Source organism: Papio anubis, chromosome 7, assembly GCF_008728515.1.
Source record: "Papio anubis isolate 15944 chromosome 7, Panubis1.0, whole genome shotgun sequence".
NCBI lineage: Eukaryota > Metazoa > Chordata > Mammalia > Primates > Cercopithecidae > Papio > Papio anubis.
Genome location: NC_044982.1, coordinates 15616274 through 15641667, shown reverse-complemented (window position 1 = coordinate 15641667; position 25394 = coordinate 15616274). Strand labels below are relative to the sequence as shown.

Genomic DNA, 25394 nt, shown 5'->3' with positions numbered 1-25394 from the left:
AAATTAAAAGCTTAGAAAAAGAATATGAAAGAAGTTTATAGAAAGTAAAATGTACAAAATAATAAACTTCATCAAAGAAAGCAAAAAAAATGGAAGGCTTGACATAAGCTCTTTCTTACAAAAGACTAATAAAAGGGACACTTCTAATAAAGGATCAAGAAAAGTAACAAATGAATAATATCAGTAATTTAAAAGAAAACATCACTATAGTTACAGAGGTTTTTAAAAGTAAGGAAATTCTGAAGAAACTGATGTCAAAGAATTTAAAAAGATAATACAATTTTCTATAAAAATGTAACATTTAAGAAGAAATAAAAACTCTAAATATACTTGTAAGTATTTTAAAAATTAAATCAGTATTTGAAAAGCTACTTGTACTCACTTAAAATGAAAAAAAGAAAAAAAAAAAAAAGGAAAAAAACACACTAGCAGATTTGAAAGTGAATCCACACAAACCTTTAGTGGAAATGTATCTTTATCTTACATAAACCATTCCAAATCCATTTCATGGTGCTAAGACAACCTTGATACTAAAATGTGACAAATGCAATTTTATACAGGAAAATTGTAGGTCAACTTAGAAAATAAAATCCTAAGTAAAATATTAGCAAATAAAATCCAGCAATGTATAAAAAATATACATCATGGAAAGTTAAGTTTGTTCCAGGAATTGAAAGATGGTCTAACACTGAAAAAGAAAACAAAAATCTATTCATATAATTCACATCATTATGTGGTTAAAGAGAAAAACCGTAAGAATTTCCCTATAACAATAAACTCTTAGATACTAAAAATATAATTTACCTACCAAAAACCTACAGCAAATACCATACTAAATGACTAAAACACATGTTCTTTAATGTAAAAAATATATATACGTATAAAACTTGGTAGACAAAGCAATAAAACCAAGCCAAACTCAAACAAAATAATCATCCCCAAACACACAGAAACTAAAAAGTGTGAGAAATGAAAAGAAACAAAGTCATTATTACTTACAAATAGTGGTTCTGACTTTTTTCTTTTCAATGTAGTCATCTACACAAAAATCCAAGTCAATCTAAATTTGTGCACCTAATAAGAATTCAACGTTTTATGTATAAGGTCAACAACATTCCTATGCTCTGGCAAGAAAAACATAAATATTCCAGTTTTTAAAGATAATTTTTACGATTGAAACAAAAAGTATAAATAGAAATAAGTCTAATAATATATGTATAAAATATTACAGATAATAGTACAAAATTTTTTGAAAGAAAAAACAACTAAATAAACAGGAAGATTTGAACATTCACTGATGCAAATTCATTGAGGAGAGGTCAATATCCAAAAATTTTGTTCCTTCCAAATTAATTTACATATTAGATCCCACAATTCATGTGGAGGAACACAAAAAGCAAAGAATAGACAGTGAAGAGGGAGGAGGAAGGTCAGGGGAAAGGAGAGGGAGGTAGGGTGAGGGTGAAGAGGAAAAAGACCTCACCTTTTCAGAATCAAGACTTAACTATAAAGTGACAGGCTTTTTTTTTTTTTTTTCCTTTCTTTTTTGAGATAAAGTCTTGCTCTGTTGTCTACGTTGGAGTGCAGTGCATGATCGCAGCTCACTGCAACCTCAAATTCCGGGGTTCAAGTGAACCTCCTGCCTCAGTTTCCCGAGTAGCTGGGACTAAAGGCATGCACCAACACACTCAACTAATTTTTTAAATATTTTGTAGAGATGAAGTCTTGTTATATTGCCCAGGCTGGTCTTGAACTCCTGGCCTCAAGTGATCCTCCCTGCCTCAGCCTCCCAAAGTGCTGAGATTACAGGTGTGCGCCACCACCCCCGGCCAGCCAGATGTTTTAAGATATTTTGGTTCTGATGCAGGGTGAGGCAAACAGACAAATGGAATTCAGTGAAGAGCCTAAAAACAGACTCATAAGTATGCATGGGAACTTAGTTATATGACAGAAGTTGCATTTCAAATAAGCAAAGAAAAGATTAACTGACTAGTCAACAAATACTTAAAGGTAATTGGGTTATCTGTATTAAAAATATAAAGTAATTCCACCTGATTTTATACCCTAAATGTAAGACCTAAAATTGTAAAACTCCTAGAAGAAAATACATGGGAAAAGCTTCATGACATTGGATCTGGCAATGATTTCTTAGATATGACACCAAAAGCACAGGCAACAAAAGCAAAAACAGACAAATAGGACTATATCAAACTTAAAAACTTCTGAAAATCAAAGGAAACAGAATGAAAGGCAACCTGCAGAATGGGAGAAAATATTTGCAAATCATGTATCTGATAAGGAGTTAACATCTAGAATATATAAAGAACACCAAAAAACAACAAAACCCACAAATAACCTGATTTTAAAATGAGCAAAGGACTCTAACAGACATTTCTCCAAAGAAAACACACAAATGGTTAACAGCATATGAAAAGATGCTCAACATAACTAATGATTAGAGATAAACGCAAATCAGAATAACAATGAGATTTCAATTTACACTCATTAGGATAGCCACTATAAAAACAAAAACACCAAAATAGCAAGTGTTGGCAAAGATATGGAGAATCTGGAACCTTTTAGCACTGCTGGTGAGAATGTAAAATGGTGCAGCTGCTATGGAAAATAGTATGAATGTTCCTCAAAAAATTAAAAGTGGAATTACCATATGATCTAGCAGTCCCCCTAGTGGGTATATATCCAAAAGAATTGAATGCAGGCTCTTGAAGAAATATTTGCACAACCACATTCACTGTATTATTCACAATAGCCAAGGGGTGGGAGCAACCCAAATGTCCATCAGCAGGTAAATGAATAAACAAAATGTGGCATATAAATACCATGGAATATTATTCAGCCTTAATAAAGAAGGAAATCTTGTCACATGCTATAAGCATGGATGAACCTTGAGAACACTATGCTAAGTGAAATAGTCACAAAAATAAAATAAATACTGTACAACTCCACTGACATGGGATATTGTAAGTAGTCCAACTCATAGAAATAGAAAGTAGAATGGTGGCTGCCAGGGGTTGGAGAAGGGGGAAAAGGTATAGAGTTTCAATTTTGCAAGATGAAAAAGTGCTAGAGATCTGTTATACAACAAAATGAGCATTATTAAAGCTGCTGAACCATACATTTACAAACAGTTAAGATAGTAATTTTTGTTTTGTGTTTTTTTAACCACAATTAAAATGTTTTTTAATTAAAAAAATAAGCCTTAAAAGAAAAGATTAGTACATTGGATATTAAAATGCTAAATGGCAAAAAATATCATTAAACAAAATTAAAAACAAGTTAAAATTTTAGAAAAGAAATTTACAAAACATTTAGTTATAAAGGGTTGGTATCTATAATACTTAAAGAATTCCAACAAATCAATAACATCTGGGGAAAAATGCAACACTGTGATAGAGAAAACATAGAGAAACCAAAATGTACCTCAGTAGGAGAAAAGATAGACTGGATAACTAATATAAAGGATTATTATACAACAGTTAAAATAAATGAAACATCCCATTTATCAACTTGGATAAATTTCAAGAATAGGTCAAATAAAAAACAATTTGCAATAGAATATGTCATATACGTACATGTAAAAAACATACATAATATATATTGTTAATGGATACACACACATGAAGTAAGGGTACTAAAACACAATTAAATTTAATCCACCACATACTCTTATCTGTACCAGTGCAGCTACACGTTGTTGGAGAAAACCGTATAATCAGGTTGGCCAATTTCATTCATTCATTCATTCATTCATTCATTCATTCATTCACTCACTCATTTGAGACAGTGTTTCATTCTGTCACCCAGGCTGGAGTGCAGCGGCAGGATCTTGGCTCACTGCACCCTCCCCGCCTCCCAGATTCAAGCGATCCTCCCAGCTCAGCCTCCCAAGTAGCTAGGAATACAGGCACGTGTTACCATGCTCGGCTAATTTTTTTATTTTTTTATGGGAACAAGGTCTCACTGTGTTGCCCAGACTAGTCTCAAGTTCCTGGGCTCAAGCGATCCTCCTACCTCAGCCTCCCAAAGTGCTGGGATAATAGGCATGAGGCCAGCCAATTTCACTTTAAATTCATGATCAGGAATCTCATGTGGGTCTTAACAGTACTCCACAAACACATTCATTTCCCTAATCTGTTCACTCTTCCACATTGTAAGTTGGTTATTTTACATTATCTCCTTTCTCCTAAAATCTCGATGTGTCCATTCCCTTCCTCACACTCAGTGAGAAAACAGAAGACCTTTTATAAGCTGCCAGTACATACCACTTAACCTCCAACCATGTGTGCCTAGTAACTCAACTTTCCTCAGTTTCTAAGCATGAACTGACCATGCTACTCATTAAGCACTAGTAGCATGATCACGCACAAACTCACGTATGCGTCTGATGTTATCCTTCTCAAGGACAGTGTTCCAGCAATTTCCCACTTTATCTGCTGTATTATTATAGGAGGTAGATATCAGGGTTTGGGTGGTAGATATTAGTATATCTACCCCACTTCCTTTTCAGGACTATTCTAACTAGTGTATGACATCTGTAATTTCTCCCATCTTAGGGAAAAAAACCCTCTTTTGACCTCACTTCATCCTCTGCTATGCTCTTCACAGAATTTCACTATTCCTTTTAACAGAAAACCACAAGTTGTCTGCATAGGTGGATGACAATAAGGCTACTGGTATTCTCTTTCCTAAGGTGAACTCTGAGTCAGTCAATGCTCAATCTTCAGTCCCCATCTTATTTAACCTAACAATAGCATATGACACAGTTTCATCCTTGAAACATTTTTTCACTTGTCTTCTGAGACAACCCACATTGTTTTCCAAATTCATAGATCCAGACCAGACTTCTCTCCCAAATTCCAGACTCATATAGCCCACTGCTTAACATCTCTGCTGTGTATCTAATAAATCTCTCAAACTTAACCTGTCCAATTGAACTTCTCTCCCCACCCCAGATATCTCCCCATCAGCAGCCTACCCCATATTAGTTGATGGCAATTTCATCCTTCCAGCTGTTCTGGCCAAAAACCTTGGGGCCACACTAGGTTTCTTCTGAATTCTCATACCCCACATCTAACTCATCAAAAAATTTCATTAGATCTAATGCCAAAATAGTCCTAAAATCTGCTACTCCACAGTTTAGGCCAGTTCCATCTCTTGCTGGGATTACTGCAACAGTTTTCTATCTGGACCTCATGTTTCCACACTTATCCCACTACAAGGTTATCACAGTTATCAACCAGAATTATTCTTCCAAAATAGGAGATAGCTACTCTTCTACTCAAAACTACCCAATGGCTCCCCATTTTGTGCAGAGAAGAAGCCATAGTCCTTACAATGATCTTCAATGTCCTGAGTGATCTGTACAATCCTTCTTCCATATGATCACCTCCACGTCCTTTCCTACTACCGTAACTCTCACTCATTCCATAATCCCATTTTAAAGGGCCTTAATACTGGCTGATCCCTCTACCTAGAAATCTCCTTCCTGAGATATCTACATGGCTCACTCTCACTTCCTTCATGTCTCTATTGTACTATCACCTTGGTGAGGCCTTTCCTGACCACCTGATTTCAAAGTGTAGCCTCTTCTCACCCTATTCCCTATTCCTGTTTCCTACTATACTTGTCTTGCAACTTACCACTATTCAACATACTACAGAAATACTTATTTGTTATTGTCTGCCTCCCCGTGTAAAGGAAGAATTTGCGTCCACTTTGCTCATTCATTACAAGATCTCAACACTGAGACAGAACAGTGCCTGGATCACAGGAGATGTTCAATCAATATTCACGGAATCAACGGAAAAAAATTGTAAAATTTCCATAACTGAAAATGTGAATAGTGGGCACATAAACTCAGTCATATCATTTTCTATTTTTATTGTGTTTTATAGCATAACATTTTAAAGAGGAATTTGGAAAATATAAACATTTATTATTCACACTTATGCACATTCTTATTATTCTAGGATATCTTTTGCTAAATTCCCTTATGGGCTTTAAAGTCCCTGACATTCAGCATAGTTTTGAATAATTTTAATTCTTTCTTAGAAAATAGATAAAAATAAACTGTGACTGCTAAATATAGTCATCATGTAAATTTAAAAATACATATTTAACATTATTTGAACAAATGGAATATATAATACTTGGAAGTTTCTGTGAAAATAATCTCATTTCAAAAGTTGTCCCTGTTATTCTGTGTTGTTACTCACATTGAATCTACCTTTAAAAAAATCATATTATGAATAAACTTTACTACAGTCAAAAATTTCTGCCATAAGAATAATTATAAAGGGATCTGCGAAGCAGACAGTTGGCAGGCAATCCCTGTTTACCCCCAATCCTTTGGAGGGGAATCAAAGGTCTGCTCAGATATCTGGGGGAAAAAAAAAATCTCACTAATGAATGGCTCAAGCTAATGTGTTAGAATCTGAATATTGTGTAACAGTGTTTTAGGAGAGGAAGAACTGGGGCAACAGGGTAACACTTTGGTTTCTAGGTTTCCTATCTTCCCAACACCTCCAGCTCAATGTTTACCTTGAAGTAACTAAATTATCTTAGAGTCACTGATTTTGGCAAATGACTGATAGGGCTTATTATCAGAGACCAAATAGATTTTCAGGACACATGCAAATAAAAAAAACCATGACTACATGTCAATACAAATCAATCAGGAAGGGAGACAGAGGTAACTAAAAAGCTGGTTTAGGGTTAGGTTATCTGATTCTCAATGCAAACATGCTCTTTATGGAACCCGACCCTTACCCACACATCTTGAGATACATACATTAAAAGAGCAGAAACTTGAAAGTGGCATGATTAGCTAGGCATTTATTAGAGAAAGATATAATTTAAAACTTTCTTGCATGTAAGAAAATAAAGAGAATAATTTTAAATTCTCAAAGGTATATTTTAATTTTGCTCACAGTAATCTGAAATGTAAACAGTACTTCTCACAAATAGAACGGATATAGAGCTTTACACTTTAAAATGTACTTTCACAAGCGTTAATTCATTGTGTCTGTATGACAATCTTATAAATTAGGTATGATAAATATTATTTTACAGATGATGAAATTAAGACTCAGAGAGGTTAACGACTAAGTGACTTGCCTCATGTCCCAAAGCTAGGAAATAGAGAACCAGAAAAATATCCCCCTAACTAAAATGCCTCTTACATTGCTCAAAGAATTAATCAATAAATAACATTATCTGAATTGAGCAAGGTTAGATTTTTCTACTTCTGAAAAGAGAAAAATAGTTGTAAATCCAGAGGCTTTTCCCTCTAAGTACAGATACTCTGTACTGTTCGGTCAACACATTATTTTTCTTAACTAAACCTTATGGTTGTATTTATCTACCTGGGGATTCATGTTAATGATCTGTTTTGAAAATTTTCAAACGCTCACCGTTAAATTATAAAAACAGAATGCATATACCATAATTAAGCATAAACATGAATGTGTCCTTTCTGACATTATTTGCTTATAAATATGAACAGACATAATTTTGAAGCTATCATCACTTTACCAACACTTTTTTTTAACTGTATTTAAAGTCGTCAACATTAAAATCAAATATCTGGCCGGGTGTGGTGGCTCAAGCCTGTAATCCCAGCACTTTGGGAGGCCAAGACGGGCGGATCACGAGGTCAGGAGATCGAGACTATCCTGGCTAACACAGTGAAACCCCGTCTCTACTAAAAAAAAAAATACAAAAAACTAGCCGGGCGAGGTGGCGGGCGCCTGTGGTCCCAGCTACTCGGGAGGCTGAGGCAGGAGAATGGCGTAAACCCGGAAGGCGGAGCTTGCAGTGAGCTGAGATCCGGCCACTGCACTCCAGCCTGGGGACAGAGCGAGATTCCATCTCAAAAAAAAAAATAATAATAATAGTAAATAAATAAATAAATAAAAAAAATCAAATATCCAATAACTACCAAATTCTCTGATTTGAAGTTAGAACTCAACAAATGTTTGTAAAACTGTACTACCAAAAAAATTCTATGGAAGATATATATTAGCCTGCACATTAGAAATGTTTTGTTATTTTCAGAATCTCAAGAGCCTGATCAAATTTTCTGGTTGAGAACAGAACAGTAAAAATAGCAAATTTTCATTATCATAAAATATGTTTAAAGTTTCTAAAATAAATTTACTTTAACCTGTATGTAATTTAGGCTGCAAACCATTATCTATAAATAATTACATGGGCTGGGCATGGTGGCTCATGCCTGTAATCCCAGCACTTTGGATAAGCAAGGCAGGCAGATTGTTTGAGATCAGTTCAAGACCAACCTGGGCAACATGGTGAAACCCAGTCTCTACAAAAAATACAAAAATTAGTTCGGCATAGTGGCGTGCGCCTGGAGTCCCAGCTACTTGGGAGTCTGAGGTGGAAGGATGGCTTGACCCCAGGAGGCAGAGGTTGCAGTGAGTCAAGATCTTGCCACCCTGGGTGACAGACCAAGACCCCATCTTAAAAAAAAAAACAAAAAACAAACAAACACAGAAACAAAAAACCCATAAATAATTATATGAATATTTGGCAAATATCTCTAGAATACAGGCTTAGGAGGTTAAGGAATTTGTTATGTTCACCATTATATTTCTAGGGTCTAGTGCAATACCTGGCAATGGTAAGTACTCCAAGATTTTTTGAATTACTTATATATATACAGAGATAAGTATAATATCATGAGCAGAAACATCAAACATACATAAAAAGCAAATTCCTGAAGATTAAATATATTTCCCAGACCAAATGAGGCCAGAATTTATAATATAAAATTGTGATATACTGACAGAGAAGCAGATTTTGGTGGAAGATTACTTCCGTTTTGAAAATGTTTAGTTTGAGGAGCCTGTGAAAGAGTCAAGTGGAGATACAACATTCACATACTTGGGTCTTGAGCCCAGAAGAGAAGGTTGGCCAAGAGAAGGCTGGGAATAAGCAGCATGTAAGAAGAGTACAGCATAAAAAGGGATGAGTACCTAGGACTGAGCTGAAGGGAATCCTCAGGTAGAAGAGGAAAAGCCTACAAAAGGCAGTGAGAGAGACAAGGAAAGTCAGGTGGGTGTTGTGTCACAGAGCCAAGCTGAGAGGTGATTTCCACTTCAATACTACCAGGCAGTCAAGTAAGGTAACTAAAAAGTATTAATATGCACGTCAATGGTAACATTGGCAAGAACAGCCTCAGTAGATGGCGGTGGGGTGGGGGGCAAGGGGGTACAAGCAGAATTGGAATTGATAAGGCAGTAAGGGACATGTGAGTAAATAAAGACAAATACTGACAAAGGAGAACAATGAGACAATAGCTAGACGGGAATATGGTATTCTGAGATATTTTTTCCTTTTTATTTATCAGTCCATTCATCTCCCCATTTTTAAAATTTTAAGACAGAAAGACTATGTATGCTTAAACAGTAACAGAAATGGTCAAAGAGGAAGAGGTTAAAGAGAAGAGAAGGCAGACAGAGTGTATCAGTACATTCTCATGCTGCTGATAAAGACATATCCAAGACTGGGCAATTCACAAAACAAAGAGGTTTAACAGACTCACAGTTCCACATGGCTGGTGAGGTCTTGCAATCATGGTGGAAGGAAAGGAGGAGCAAGTCACATCTTACATGGATGGCAGCAGGTAAAGAGAGAGAAAACTTGTGCAAGAAAACTCCTGTTTTTAAAATGGCCAGATCTCGTAAGACTTATTCACTATCACGAGAACAGCATGGGAAAACTGTGCCTCCATGATTCAATTACCTCCCACCAGGTCCCTCCTGCAACATGCAGGAATTCAAGATGAGATTTGGGTGGGGACACAGCCAAACCATATCATTCGTCCCCTGGCCCCTCCCAAATCTCATGTCCTCACATTTCAAAACCTATCATGCCTTCCCATCAGTCCCCCAAAGTCTTAACTCATTTCAGCATTAACTCAAAAGTCCATAGTCTAAAGTCTCATCTGAGACAAGGCAAGTCCCTTCCACCTACAAGCCTCTAAAATCAAAAGCAAGTTATTACTTCTTAGATACAACAGGAGTACAGGCATTGGTTAAATACAGCCATTCCAAACAGGAGAAATTGGCCAAAACAAAGGGGCTACAGGCCCCACACAAGTCCAAAATCCAGCAGGGAAGTCAAATCTTAAAGCTCCAAAATGATCTTCTTTGACTCCATATCTCACATCCAGGACACGCTGATGCAAGAGGTAGGCTCCCATGGCCTTGGGCAGCTCCACCCTGTGGCTTTGCAGGGTATAGTCCCCCTCCTGGCTGCTTTCACCACGTTGAGTGTCTGTGGCTTTTCCAGGCGCACAGGGCAAGCTGTCGGTGGATCTACCATTCTGAGTGTTTCATGTGTCCGTGTGAAGAGATCACCAAACAGCCTTTGTGTGAGCAACATGGCTATTTATTTCACCTGGGTGCAGGTGGGCTGAGTCCGAAAAAGGAGTCAGCAAAGGGCAGTGGGATTATCATTGGTTCTCACAGGTTTTGGCATAGGCAGTGAAGTTAAGAGCAATGTTTTGGGGGCAGGGGGTGAAGCTCACCAAGTACATTCTCAAGGGTGGGGAGAATTAAAAAGAAACTTCTTAAGGGTGGGGGAGATTATAAAGAACCTTCTTAAGGGTGGGGGAAATTACAAAGTACACTGATCTGTTAGGGTGGGGCAGAAACAAATCACAATGGTGGAATGTCATCAGTTAAGCTATTTTCACTTCTGTGGATCTTCAGTTGCTTCAGGCCATCTGGATGTATACGTGCAGGTTGCTGGGGATATGATGGCTTAGCTTGGGCTCAGAGGCCTGACACTGAGGTTTAAAGGACGGTGGCCCTCTTCTCACAGCTCCATAGGCAGTGGCCCAGTAGGAACTCTGTGTGGGGGGTTGGACTTCACATTTCGCTTTTGCACTGCCCCAGCAAAGGCTTTCCATGAGGGCTCCATTCCTGCAGCAAACTTCTGCCTGGGCATCCAGGTGTTTCCACATATCCTTTGAAATCTAGGTGGAGGTTCCCAAACCTCAATTCTTGACTTCTGTGCACCCATAGGCTCACCATCACATGGAAGCTGCCAAGGCCTGGGGCTTCCATCCTCTGAAGCAACAGCCTGAGCTGTACCTTGGCTCTTTTTAGTCACGGTTGTAGCAGCTGGGAAGCATGGCACCAAGTCGCTAGACTGCACACAGCAGAGGGGCCCTGTCCCCGGCCCATAAAACCATTCTTTCCTCCTAAACCTCCAGGCCTATGATGGGAGGGGCTGCCGCAAAGGTCTCTGGCATGCCCTGGAGCCATTTTCCCCATTGTTATGGTGATTAACATCCAGCTCCTTCTTACTTACGTAAATTTCTGCAGCTGGCTTGAATTTCTCCTCAGAAAACAAGATTTTCTTTTCTATTGCATTGTCAGGCTACAAATTTTCCAAACTTTTATGCTCTGTTTCCCTTTTAAAACTGAATACCCAAGTCATCTCTTGAATGTTTTGCTGCTTAGATACCCTAAATCACCTCTCTCAAGTTCAAAGTTCCACAAATCTCTAGGGCAGGAGCAAAATGCCACCAGTCTCTTTGCTAAAACATTACAAGAGTTACCTTCGTTCCACTTCCCAACAAGTTCCTCATCTCCATCTGAGACCACGTCAGGCTGTTTCATTGTCCATATCATTATCAGTATTTTGGTCAAAACCATTCAACAAGGCTCTAGGAAGTTCCAAACTTTCCCGCATTTTCCTGTCTTCTTCCGAGCCCTCCAAACTGTACCAACATCTGCCTGTTACCCAGTTCCAAAGTCGCTTCCACATTTTCAGGTATCTTTTCAGCAGCACCCCACTCTACTGGTACCAATTTACTGTATTAGTCTGTTCTCATATTGCTGATAAAAATATATCCGAGACTAGGCAATTTATAAAAGAAAGAGGTTTAATGGACTTACAGTTCCATGTGGATGGGGGAGGTCTCATAATCATGGTAGAAGGCAAGAAGGAGCAAGTCATGTCTTACATGGATGGCAGCAGGCAAAGAGAGAGAAAGAACTTGTTGCAGGGAAACTCCATTTTTAAAACCATCAGGTCTCGTGAGACTTAATCACTACCACAAGAATAGCATGGGAAAAACTTGCCCCCATGATTCAATTACCTCCCACCAGGTCCCTCCCACAACATATGGGAATTCAAGATGAGATTTGGGTGGGGACACAGCCAAACCATATTATAAAGATACACATTTAACCTGGAAACCAAGGAGGCAGAGTAGGGATGGGGCAGAAAGAACCTTGTACCAAAAAATATGATATTTTGATATCAGTTGGGGCTGATATGTGAAACCAAAAAGGAATGTGAGCTAATCAAAACAGAAATGGTTTCATGGGAATATTTTTAAGGTACAAAGGGTCTAGATAAAGAAACTTCCTAAACAGGTGCCGGGTGGAATCAGAAGAGCAAAGGACAATGATCAAGTTTCAGAGGACTCAGCAAAGGAAAATTCCTACCTGAGCACTGAGAGTTAAACTTGAAGTCAAGCATGATAGTATGTCCTCTAGGGCTAAGCGAAAGAATGAGCAAGCAGTCTAAGGATCAAAGAGATATGCAGCCCTTACAGCTTAATAGTAATGTTAAACTATTAACATAACCTAGAGCGAGGCTGTATTCAGTAAATAAGGGCACCTATTAATTACTCCTCTACTTCAGCTTGAACTGTACTATTTCATTTTTGCACCCAAACCACTAAGTGCTCAAAGATGATGGTATTTGACTGGATCCCCATCATCCCCTTGAAAGGTGGTTGCTGACACGACTAGCAGAAAACTCTTCTCCTGTGAAGAGTGACCTGGCTGATTCAGTCACACAGCATTTCTGACTAATGCTTATTACTGTATTAAGACCTAGCAACTCTGGTCAACTTTGATTTTTGTGTGTTTGTTTACTTTTGGGTCCTAATATTTTGCTGTTCCCCAGGGCCAAAGTCTGTTTCTACCTATTGCCAAATGATCTGCCACACATACCTATAAACGGAGGATTCATTAAGTGATTCTTTTCATGAGTATACTACCAGAACCTAGCCTACCATCTAGCACATGGGCCCCCAGGCCATGGACCAGTACCGGTCAGCGGCCTGTTAGGAACCAGAGCGCACAGCAGGAGGTGAGCAGCAGACAAGCATTGCCACCTGAGCTCTGCCTCCTGTCAGATCAGTGGTGGCATTAGAATCTCCTAGGAGTGCCAACCTTATTGTGAAGTGTGCATGCAAGGGATCTAGGCTGCACATTCTTTATGAGAATCTAATGATAAATGTAATGTGCTTGAATCATCCCATAACCATACCCCCATCCTGGTCTTTGGGAAAACTGTCTCCCAGAAACCAGTCCCTCGTGCCAAAAAAGCTGAGGACTGCTGATCTAGCACATAGAAAGCCCTCAACAAATATCAATGGAATGAGCAAATAAAAGTGATAATCAAATCTCTCTATGCAGGGGGAGTTTTACACATTTACCCCTTGGGCAGTCTGTTGAAGCCTGTGGACCCCTTCTCAAAATAATATTTAAAAATAGATAGCATTATAGAGGAAATTAATTATAGTGAAATACAGTTACAAAATTATTTTTTTAAATTGTGACATCATCATAAACATGCTTCTGTGACACAGGGTGGGCTTGCCAAGCCCTAGGCTTCTCTGCAGAGAGATCTGGCTGGGCCAGTTCAGTGGCAAAACTACTGATGACATCTACAGAGTTTTTGTTCTTGGTTTCTCAGAGAAAACTCCTCCAAACTCCTGCTTGGGAAGCCACTGTGCTCAGAGTGAAGTGGTAGAAAGCGGCTGAGGGAGTTTGCACAGTTCAATGTGTCCATTTTCACCATACCTGTCATTTTCTGTATGGTATCCTCATCCTTAGCTGTGCCCATTATCTCTGAATGCACAGACCTTTTCGGTCTTCCCTTAGGGTGAGGAAGGCACAGCTGCTTATGTCAACAGGGGCAGAGATAGAATCAAGGGGGTTACCTGTTTCTTACATAGACTTACAATCAGTCCTCCTGGGTCCTGCATCACCTGCATTCCTACTTCGAGGGATACCTGCTGCCTCCAATTCTTGAACCTTTTTAGGGGGTCAGAAGTACAGACAGCCTGCTTTTAGGCTTCCCATGTTACTGTCATCCATCTTCTAAAAGGTAGTTGCTATTTTCTCTTTTCCCTTTTGAGTGCATGTCTATCTTATCCCTTTCCTTTTATTCGTGTGGGATGTATTAGGGAGGCAACAGTAAACAGATTTAATCTGCTACAATTTGCCGAAGTCGCCACTAAAATTTTTACAAAGGCATAAAAAGTTTTAAAAATCAAATTTAGAAGTAAATGCCTCAAAATTCATCTATTTTATAACTATGATATTTGTATCAAAGATGATCAATTTACTGTAATAACTACAGCTTCATGAAGGTAGAGATCATTTCCACTTCACTTATTATTGTATTGTCCAGTACCCAGCATAGTAGAGGTGATCAGTAAATATTCATTGTATAAGTAAACTGAATGAATATAGATGTGATTAAAAAATTAGGACCTGGAAGTTTTATAATTTCAGCACTTATCTCACTCACCTAGGATTGCTTAAGCAATACTCCAAAAACCAATCAGAAATAGATATACCTAATTTGGAATCCAAGAATGATGTATTTTATAATAACAAAGTCCTTCACTACAAACATTTTACTATGATTCCATATTCTATACCAGCAATTTCCTGGATAGAAATGAAATTGACATTCAAATTTACTTAGTTATCTTGAATAACTAGTAGTGCAGAAATAAATGTAACTTATATTACAACCATTATATAAACAGTATTTAATTACAACTAATAGATGTACAATTTTAAGTGTCATTAAATGCATTTGAAATATTAAACAAATTCTAATTAATACTGAAAATTAAAGTCCTCCAAATGTAAAATCTGCACATTAGCCACCACATTTTAATTCATGTTGAGCAAACACCAGCAATATTATTTAAAAATTGGGGCTAGTAGATCTGTCATTCTTGTCAAGCAAATTCAAAGGGCCTTCATAGCATGTCCTACTTTGTTATCACAATGTAAACAGTGTGTACTTTGCTTTATGATTCTTTATTGGTCACTATCAAAGCCATAATTCTCCTGAAGGGCCAAAAGAGTTATTTAATTTTTCAGTCATATTTTATATATTTTATGGGGAAAGTTAAATGCATAGTGCCTTTTTTTTTTTTTAAATAAATAGAAATTCTGATATATCCATCATGGTTTACCGTGATTTTAACAGGACGGCTCCATATTAATTTTAAACTAAAAATCTCTACATTTTTCATGGACAAATCTGCACGAAAGTTCAGAATTCATATGGCAGTTTTCTGCTAAATGTTTATTCTACAGTTTTCATCCTTGTTTACATTCTGTTATTACTAAATTCAAATTAAAATATCATACTCACTTCATCAGCCACAAACTCCTTACTCAGACCAAAATCTGTCAGCACTACATGGCCATTAGAATCAAGTAGAATATTCTCAAGCTTAATGTCACGATATATAATCCCCAACTGCAAAAAGAAAGAAATATAAATTTTAAAATAATTTACAAAAAATGAATTAAGACAGTCTTTCTTGTCTACCTTTTTTTTCTTTTTTTAAAGGCACTTCCCTCCTCAGGATCCTGTGATGGCTCTTGGTGACTGGTCAGGGCAAATGGAAATTCTTTTATCTGCTGCGTTCCCTCGATGTCTCCAACCTACTTCTTTATTCTCCTCGTGCACAGGGTCTACCTCGTTGGGTCAGCTTCTTTAGGGCCTCCCTCTTGACTAGTGCGCTTCTTCAAGTCTCTATTCCTCCTATTTCACTCTCACTCTAGATAACCTTCAGGTGCCTTTGCAGCCAATTGTTGTCCATCACTTCCTAATGGCTTCAGAAGAATTTCCTGACTAACCGGATCCCCTGGTCATTTCCTTGTGTTTCATCCTACAACACCTATGTTTACATTGTACTTACCTATACATGACTGATATTTTCTAGGTACTTCCTATAACCTATATATATACCTATATAACAGAATATATAGGTATATAAAGACAACTCTGTTATTCACTTTTTATGTATTTATCAGGTATTTATGCAGCACATCATGTATAAAATAGGAAAATGTATAAAATAGGAAATTCATAAAGAATTGCTGATTAACAGGCTCTTAAACATAAAGGTTGAAGATTATAGGTTAATTTTACTCAAACTTTAGTTTGTTTGTTTTTGTTTTTGTTTTTTTGAGATAGGGTCTCATTCTGTCACTCAGGCTGGAGTGCAGTGGCGTGGTCCTAGCTCACTGCAACTTCAAACTTCTGGGTTAAAGCCATCCTCCCACCTCAGCCTCCAGAGTAGCTGGGATTACAGGTGTGAGCCACTGAACTAGGCTCAAACTTTAGTTCTAAATAAGCAAAGAAAATCAATTAAGTAACATTTATAGATCCCTCTGTTTTACTTTGCATTTATAAAACTTACTTCTTTGTAAGTTCTATAGCAAAACACTTCAGCTATATAACAAATAAATCTATCAAACTCATATAAAAGGTGCTTGATCTGCACAAATTCTGTTTCATGTTTTCAGTTATGTCAGCCTGAATTAAATGTTTCTAAACTTAGAAACATTGCTTTCCTCAATGCTAAGAATATGAGAAAGTTCTTAATAATCTCTTAAAATGGAAATCAAAATTATATACAGAAAAACACGAAGGGGCAGGCACAGTGGCTCTTGCCTGTAACCCTAGTATTTTGGAAGGCTGAGGCAGGAGGGTCACTTAAATCCAGGAGTTCAAGACCAGCCTGGGCAACACAGTGAGACCCATCTCTACAAAAAATTTTTAAAATTAGCTGGGTCGGGAGCAGTGACTCCCGCCTGTAATCCCAACATTTTGGGAGGCCAAGGTGGATGGATCACCTAAGGTCGAGAGTTCGAGACCAGCCTGACCAACATATAGAAACCCTGACTCTACTAAAAATACAAAATTAGCCAGACGTGGTGGCACATGCCTGTAATCCCAGCTACTTGGGAGGCTGAGGCAGGAGAATCACTTGAACCCGGGAGGCGGAGGTTGCAGTGAGCCAAGATAGTGCCACTGCACTTCAGTCTGGGCAACAAGAGCAAAACTCCGCCTCAAAAAAAAAAAAATTACCTGGGTGTGGTGGCACACATGTAGTCCTAGAGCTACTCGGGAAGCAGAGGCAGCAGGATCACTTCAGCTCAGGGTGTTTGAGGCCACAGCGACCTATGATAGCATTCCAGCAAGCGAGACCCTATGTCTATGTTTAGACCCTACGTCTCTATTTTTTAAAAAATGGAACCAAAAAGGGACAAGCGCGGGTGGCCCATGCCTGTAATTCCAGCACTTTGGGAAGCCAAGATGGGAGGATCACTTGCGCTCAGGAGTTTGAAACTAGCCTGGGCAGCATGGCAAAATCCTGTCTCTACAAAAAATACAAAAATTAGCCAGGTGTGGTGGTGCATGCCTGTTGTCCCAGCTACTCAGGAGGCTGAGGTGGGAGGATCACCTCAGCCCAGTAGGTTGAGGCTATGGTGAGCTGTGATCATGCCACTGCACTCCAGCCTGGGCAACGGAGTGAGACCCTGTATCAACACAACACAACACAACACAACAAAACAAAACACAAAAGTACTAGGCAATTTTCCTCTAAGAGTCTCAGTGTTCTACAAGACAGAAAAGAAAATGTCTAGAGCTTATATTGAAGAGACATTGACTTGGAGCATTATATGCATCTAACAACCAGGAGATGCTTTTTCCTTAAAAACAACCTCTTTGGAAAATATTTTAGGAACAAATAATTTACTATCTGCGTCAGCTTATCACTCGCAAGTAAACATCCATTTTTGCCTCTTCCTGTGAAACCCAATGTTAGTAGCTTTATCAAGATTAACATTGCTGGCTTTGCGTTATATTTATTTGTATGTTTTTAGGGTAGTAAGATTAGGAGAAGATTAACCGAGATTTCATTTGCTGTATAACTCTCATTCCGTATCAATTACAGTTATATCCAATATTCATTGTTATATTACTTCTGTGTTTGACAATGAGCAAGTTTCACATAAATTAAAAACTGGATTTTTGGACAAGCACAGTGGCTCACACCTGTAATGCAACAATTTGGGAGTCTGAGGCGGGCAGATTGCTTGAGTCTAGTTCAACATCAACCTAGGCAACATGGCAAAACCTCATCTCTATAAAAAATACAAAAATCAGCTGGGTGTGGTGGCACACGCCTGTGGTCCCAGCTCCTCGGGAGGTTGACATGAGAGGATCACCTGAGCCTGGGAAGGTGGAAGCTTCAGTGAGCCGAGATTGCACCACTACACTGGACTTTCTAGCTTACTCACTGGAGCTATTCATTTCGTTTCTTACTCATATTTATGATGATTTCTACCATCATTTTTATATTATAAACTAATTGTCCTAAATCATAAATTTCAAAGGTCTTTCTTTGCAGTGTATTCCTGGGTCCAATAGTTTCTTGTATGAAAATGTCTTATCTTATATCCCACAAAAATCATCTTAAAGCTTGTTACCGTATCAAGAATTCTATCAAAAGAAGTCCAAGTGTCTGTTCTGCTACCTCAGTTTGAGTGCCTACTTGACTGCACCTCGTTCCCCTTCCTCTCCATTGTACTGCTGCCCTGCTCCCCAATCCCCTATTGCCAAAGGTTTCTTTCCCTCCTTGTTCTCATACATTTTTCATTCAGTCTCCCTAAGATTCCTACCCTTGAACCATCTCCCTTCACCTGGCAGGTCTTGTTTCTGCTCTGGGCTGGATCTGCCCTTTTCCTGATCTCTTTTTTTCTGACATCTTACCATCATTTATTCTCACAGCCTCACCCATCTGTTACCTCCACCTTGCTGCCTGCCCCTTTAGAAATGTCATCCTTCATCCTTCCTTTTTCCTTCAATTCTCTCCTTTCTTTTCTATGCTCCATAATCAGCACTTCAATCTCTATCTTAAACTAGTGTAGGACCTGAATACAACATGATGAGGAAGAGTGGCTTCATGATGTACCTGAATTGTCCTAATTTAAAAATTACTTGAGTACTTTCTGTCTCTGAGGAAAAACACAAGCCTGGTCTACATAATGACTGCTTCTACAATATTTCCTTATTAAGTAAAACAAAAAACGGAGTCAAAATTTCTTGGCTCAAGATTAATGGTATCTGCAATAACATTTCTTAAAGTTTGAACTGATTGTTACAGTTTGAATAGGGTTACAGACATGAATTCCATTTAAAGTTTTTTAGTAAGAGTTCATCCTGCCTGGGGACAATGGAGGAGAAAGGGGGTGGGAGCAAGGGACGGTGTCAGGGACAAAACAAATGGAAAAGAAAGCCAGAGTGCGAGAGTGGGAAATAACTCTTATTCTCCAACCTCATCAGGACACACCCTGAAGGTTTACAGGCAGAGTCTGCAATGCAGTAAATTACAATGAAAGAAATACATATTATGACTGATGGTTTCATTTTATTGGTTATTTTAATAATTAAAGGTTTTTATTTTAATGATACTTTGTAACAAATAAGCATTAGGATTTTTCAGGAAAAAGGCCAAAAACTGCTTAAGTTCTTTTCAATCTCCATCATAGCAAGTACAATTGGAAAGTAGATTATTTTCAAACGGAATTATGAAATTGAGAAAATTGGTAATGTTCTGTAAGTGTGCTTTCATAATCTCCACTAAGACAATAACACGTAAAAACATGAGCTCTTCTAGCTCCATTATTACCTTAATTAACAAACTTCAAAAAAGAAACTTGAAAAATCAAGTGTCTTACCTTGTGGAGATGTTCGAGGGCAAGCACAATCTCTCCAACATAAATCTGCACCTCGTGCTCTGTGAAACGCTCTCTTTGAGAAAGATGAGTAAAAAGTTCTCCACCATTTATATAATCTAAAAATGAAATATATTTTTCTTTCTTAAACTTGTATTCATAAATGAAAAGCAGTGTTTCCTTTTAATCACTTTGGATTTATCATAAGGCACTGATTTTAAAATACTGCTATTTATACAATTTAGCATATAGTTTCATGTAGATTTCTGGATTCAGATAGCAATACAGTTTCACAAAAAAACGATTACCTTAAATATATTCATATGAGATTGCAAAGAGTATTGCCATTAAAACTATTGCTAAAATCTGCATATATTTAAATTTTTTTTCAAATACAGCATATTAGAAACCTCTGCCATCACCACATAATGCATACTTAACCTACTCTGGAGTACCAAAACATCAGCCACCGCAATAACCAAAACCAAAACAAAACACAAAGTCCCATCCTTCCATTTGTAATAATTGCCAGTCACCTGTAAACAGATTCCCTATTTTCCAGAATTGTCTACGTGCACTTCCAAAAATTTATATTAGGTAATAGACACCCTTTTATTTAGCCCAAAAGTATAAGTATTACAACTTGGTCAAATCAAAGATTCTAAAAGTAGAAGATTCCTATTTTCCTTTCAATTTTCTCTGTTTATCCCAAGGGGGAAAATGAAATATGTGACCAAAAGGCTACATTAAGAGATAAATAAGGGAGCTGGTTAATTTTTTAAAAAACCAAAATAGTTATGTTGACACATGGTTGTAGTAAGACATTTCTTTATAAACTCAGAACTTATTTATCATTCATTATTTTAGGTGACAACTATACAAATTAATATTAGAAACTGCTCAAAATCCTATAGAATAAACTTTTGCCAAATAAATGTTGCAAAAAAGCTTTAAATTAGTTTCATCAGAAACCACTGATACATTAACACACAGTATTTGTGTGTGAGAAACTATTAACAACTAGAAAAGTCACAAATGCAATTTAAAGCTTTTCTCCTGAAAAATCTGAAAAGCGTATATCCCAAGTATATTCACTTGTTGAGTTTACCACAATTTGATAAAAGAACGGAATTCTTCATGAACTCACAAATTTTTCTTTTACTTTGTCCATTTAACTTCAAATTCCAAAAAGCAGGTACAACAGAATTAAAGAACTCTAATAGCTAGTTGTTTTGCAATGCATTTTACAAACCACATGTCAGCAAAAACCATTTCCCTTCTCAGGCTTCTGTATTTTACCAAGGAGTTTTAATTATATCTGAACACAAAGCTAATTATTAAAAAAGTATAAAGGAACACAGGATTCCTGCAAATTAATAATGAACTTTTTTCCTACCTTAGTTATTTACTTAAAAACCCAATAGTCGTGTTTATGCATAAATGGTTTCCACAGTCAGTCATGATACAGAAAGAAGCATGCATATATCAACTGACAAACTCCTACATAGCCTTGAATGTCCAATTCAATCATCTCATCTTCTATGGCCACTCCAGCAGAGTTGATTACTTTCTTCTATGTTACCATTATACTTATTTAAGACTTCCAGCACTGCAGTTATCTTGCTATATTGCAATTGTTTATTTGCATACTTACTTTCTCTGCTAAAGTAAGGATTAATATATTCATCACTATTTACTCATCATAGTGCCTGCATGCAGTAAGCACAAAATAGATGTCTATGGCATTAACAATTGAACACAAATTCTTAATACTAGAATATATTATAAACAGGGTCTCTGAACAAAACCACTCTGAAACTTAAGAGGCCAGTCTACTATTTAAAAAATCTAATGTACTCCTGTTTCAAATGCAACATGGCATAGTTAAAAGAAACAGGGCTTTGTAATTGATGGACCCGAACTACACAATGGCTCCACAGCTGTCCTTCCTTAAGCAAATTAAGTCTCTCTGAGCTTCAGTTCTTTATCTATAAAACAGGAATAACAACCACTTATGAATTATTGTTACTTGGGACAAAGTGCTTTATTTTCCACTTACTAGGAGATTACGAAAAAGTAACCAAAAATCTAAGGAGACATACCTCAAATATCAAGTGTCCTACTTCCTCCTTTTGGGATGGATTGACTTGACATCATAAAATAAGTTATTTTATTTTGAGGGGGCAGTTATGGGTTGTATACTTTATAAGTTGAACAGCAAACTCTATGAACTTGAGAATGCATGGGTGATGCAGTGGTGAGCATAGCTGCCTTCAATCCATGAACACGCGATGTCTTTCCATTTATTTAGGTCTTCTTCCATTCTTTCAACAATGTTTTGTAGTTTTCAGACTATACGTTTCTGTACTTCTTTTGTTAAATTTATTCCCAAATATTTTATTCCTGTTGATCCTAAAGTAAATGGTTTTAACTTCATTTTCAGATTGTTAATTCCAAATGTATAGAAATATAATTGATTTTTGTATGTTGATCTTACATACTGCAATTTTGCTAAACTTATATATTAGTTCGAGTAGTTTCTGAGTAGATTCCTTAGGACTTTCTATTTATAAGACGTCATCTTTAGATAAGAGTTTTTCTTCTTCCTTTCCAACCTGAAGGCCTTTTGTGTCCTTTTCTTGCCTATAATGTTGAATAAAGTGGGAAAGTGGATATTCTGTCCATGCTCCTGATATTACGGGGAAAGCATTTAGTCTTTAACCATTAAGCATTATGTTGGCTCTTGGTTTTTCCACAGATGCCTTTATCAGGTTAAGAAGTTCATATCCGGCCGGGCACGGTGGCTCACGCCTGTAATCCCAGCACTTTGGGAGGCCGAGACGGGCGGATCACGAGGTCAGGAGATCGAGACCATCCTGGCTAACATGGTGAAACCCTGTCGCTACTAAAAATACAAAAAATTAGCCGGGCGTGGTGGCGGGCGCCTGTAGTCCCAGCTACTCGGGAGGCTGAGGCAGGAGAATGGCATAAACTCGGGAGGCGGAGCTTGTAGTGAGCCGAGATCGTGCCTCTGCACTCCAGCCTGGGCGACAGAGCGAGACTCCATCTCAACAAAAAAAAAAAAAAAAAAGAACTTCACATGCATTCCTACTTTGTTGAGCATTATCATGAAGGAGTTGAATTTTGGCAAATACTGTTTTTCTACATCTATTGGGAGGATCATATGCTTTGTGTTCTTTATTCTGCTGATATGGTATATTAAACTGACTGACTTTTGGTTGGTAAACCACTTTTACACTATTGGGATAGATTCCACTTGGCCATGGAATATAATTATTTTTGTTACTGGATTTGGTTTGATAGAATGTTGTTGAGAATTCTGCATTTATATTCATAAGAAATAATGATCTGAGCCTGCCACGGTGGCTCACGTCTGTAATCCCAGCACTTTAGGAGGCTGAGATAGGAGGATCACTTGAGGTCAGGAGTTTGAGACTAGCCTGGCCAACATGGTGAAACCCTGTCTCTACTAAAAATACAAAATTAGCCAGGCATGGTGGTGCACACTTGTAATCCCAGCTACTCGGGAGGCTGAGGCAGGAGAATTGCTTGAACCAGGAGGCGGAGGTTGCAGTTGGCCAACTGTACTGCATTCTGGGCCACAGAGAGAGACTCAGTCTCAAAAAAAAAAAAAAAAAAAAAAAAGGGAGAGAGAGATAGTGGTCTGTAGTTGATACCCCACACGTTAAATATAAACCTGTAGGAAGGCTGGGCACGGTGGCTCACGCCTATAATCCCAGCACATTGGGAGGACAAGGGGGGCGGATCACGAGGTCAGGAGATCGAGACCACCCTGGCTAACATGGTGAAACCTCCTGTCTACTAAAAATACAAAACAAAATCAGCTGGGTGTGGTGGCGGGTGCCTGTAGTCCCAGCTACTCGGGAGGCTGAGGCAGAGGAATGGTGTGAACCCCCGAAGCGGAGCTTGCAGTGAGCCAAGATGTGCCACCACACTCCAGCCTGGGCGACAGAGTGAGACTCGGTCTCAACAATAACAAAATACCAGTAGGAGGGGTTCCAAGATGGCTGAATAGGAACAGCTCAAGTCTACAGCTCCCAACGTGAGCGACGCAGAAGACGGGTGATTTCTGCATTTCCAACTGAGGTACCGGGTTCATCTCACTGGGGCATGTCCAACAGTGGGTGCAGGACAGTGGGTACAGCGCACTGAGTGTGAGCCCAAGCAGGGCGAGGCATCGCCTCACCTAGGAAGTGGGAGGGGTCAGGGAATTCCCTTTCCTAGCCAAGCAAAACAGTGACAGACTGCACCTGGAAAATCGAGTCACTCCCACCCTAATACTGAGCTTTTCCAATGGTCTTAGCAAACGGCGTACCAGGAGATTATATCTCGTGCCTGGCTCAGAGGGTTCCATGCCCATGGTGCCTCGCTCATTGCTAGCACAGGCAGTCTGAGATCGTACTGCAAGGCAGCAGTGAGGCTGGGGGAGGGACGCCCGCCATTGCTGAGGCTTGAGTAGGTAAACAAAGTGGCGGGGGAAGCTCCCGGCAGCTCAAGGAGGCCTGCCTGCCTCTGTAGACTCCACCTCTGGGGGCAAGACATAGCCGAAAAAAGGCAGCAGAAACCTCTGCAGACTTAAACGTCCCTGTCCGACAGCTTTGAAGAGAGTAGTGGTTCTCCCAGCATGGAGCTTGAGATCTGAGAACCTGAGAACGGACAGCCTCTCCTCAAAGTGGGTCCCTAACCCCCAAATAGCCTAACTGAGAGGCAACCCCCAGTAGGGGCAGACTAACACTTCACACGGCCGGATACCCCTGAGACGAAACTTTCAGAGGAACCATTAGGCAGCAAAATTTTGTGTTCAGTAATATTTGCTGTTCTGTAGCCTTCGCTGCTGATACCCAGGCAAAAAGGGTCTGGAGTGGACCTCCAGCAAACTCCAACAGACCTGCAGCTGAGGGTCCTGACTGTTAGCAGGAAAACTAACAAACAGAAAGGACATCCACACCAAAACCCCATCTGTATGTCACCATCATCAAAGACCAAAGGTAGATAAAATCACAAAGATGGGGAAAAAACAGAGCAGAAAAACCAAAAATTCTAAAAATCAGAGTGCCTCTCCTCCTCCAAAGGAATGCAGCTCCTCACCAGCAATGGAACAAAATTGGACGGAGAATGACTTTGACGAGTTGAGAGAAGAAGGCTTCAGACGATCAAACTTCTACCAGCTAAAGGAGGAAGTTCGAACCCATGGCAAAGAAGTTAAAAGCCTTGAAAAAAGATTAGACAAATGGCTAACTAGAATAACCAATGTAGAGAAGTCCTTAAAGGACTTGATGGAGCTGAAAACCATGGCACGAGAACTACGTGACGAATGCACAAGCTTCAGTAGCCGATTCAATCAACTGGAAGAAAGGGTATCAGTGATGGAAGATCAAATGAATGAAATGAAGCAAGAAGAGAAGTTTAAAGAAAAAATAAAAAGAAACGAACAAAGCCTCCAAGAAATATGGGACTATGTGAGAAGACCAAATCTACGTCTGATTGGTGTACCTGAAAAGT

At 38.6% G+C, this 25394-nt stretch overlaps 1 protein-coding gene across 6 annotated transcripts in view; it reads right to left on the bottom strand.

Moving 5' to 3' along the window:
• The window catches only part of RPS6KA5 (ribosomal protein S6 kinase A5), a 197953-nt gene that overhangs the window by 57031 nt on the left and 115528 nt on the right, over window positions 1-25394 (bottom strand). For 4 of the 6 annotated variants that reach the window (XM_003902160.5, XM_009212132.2, XM_017961465.3 and 1 more), the window contains exons 4-5: window positions 19854-19969; window positions 15469-15576 (exon numbers count right to left, since the gene is read on the bottom strand). In XM_003902160.5, the coding sequence (XP_003902209.1) occupies window positions 15469-15576; window positions 19854-19969 (224 nt within the window). Of the gene's footprint in view, window positions 1-11948; window positions 11968-14032; window positions 14106-15468; window positions 15579-19853; window positions 19970-25394 lie in introns of those variants that run through there. The other 2 variants (XM_021941465.2, XM_021941466.2) reach the window with 2 other exon arrangements.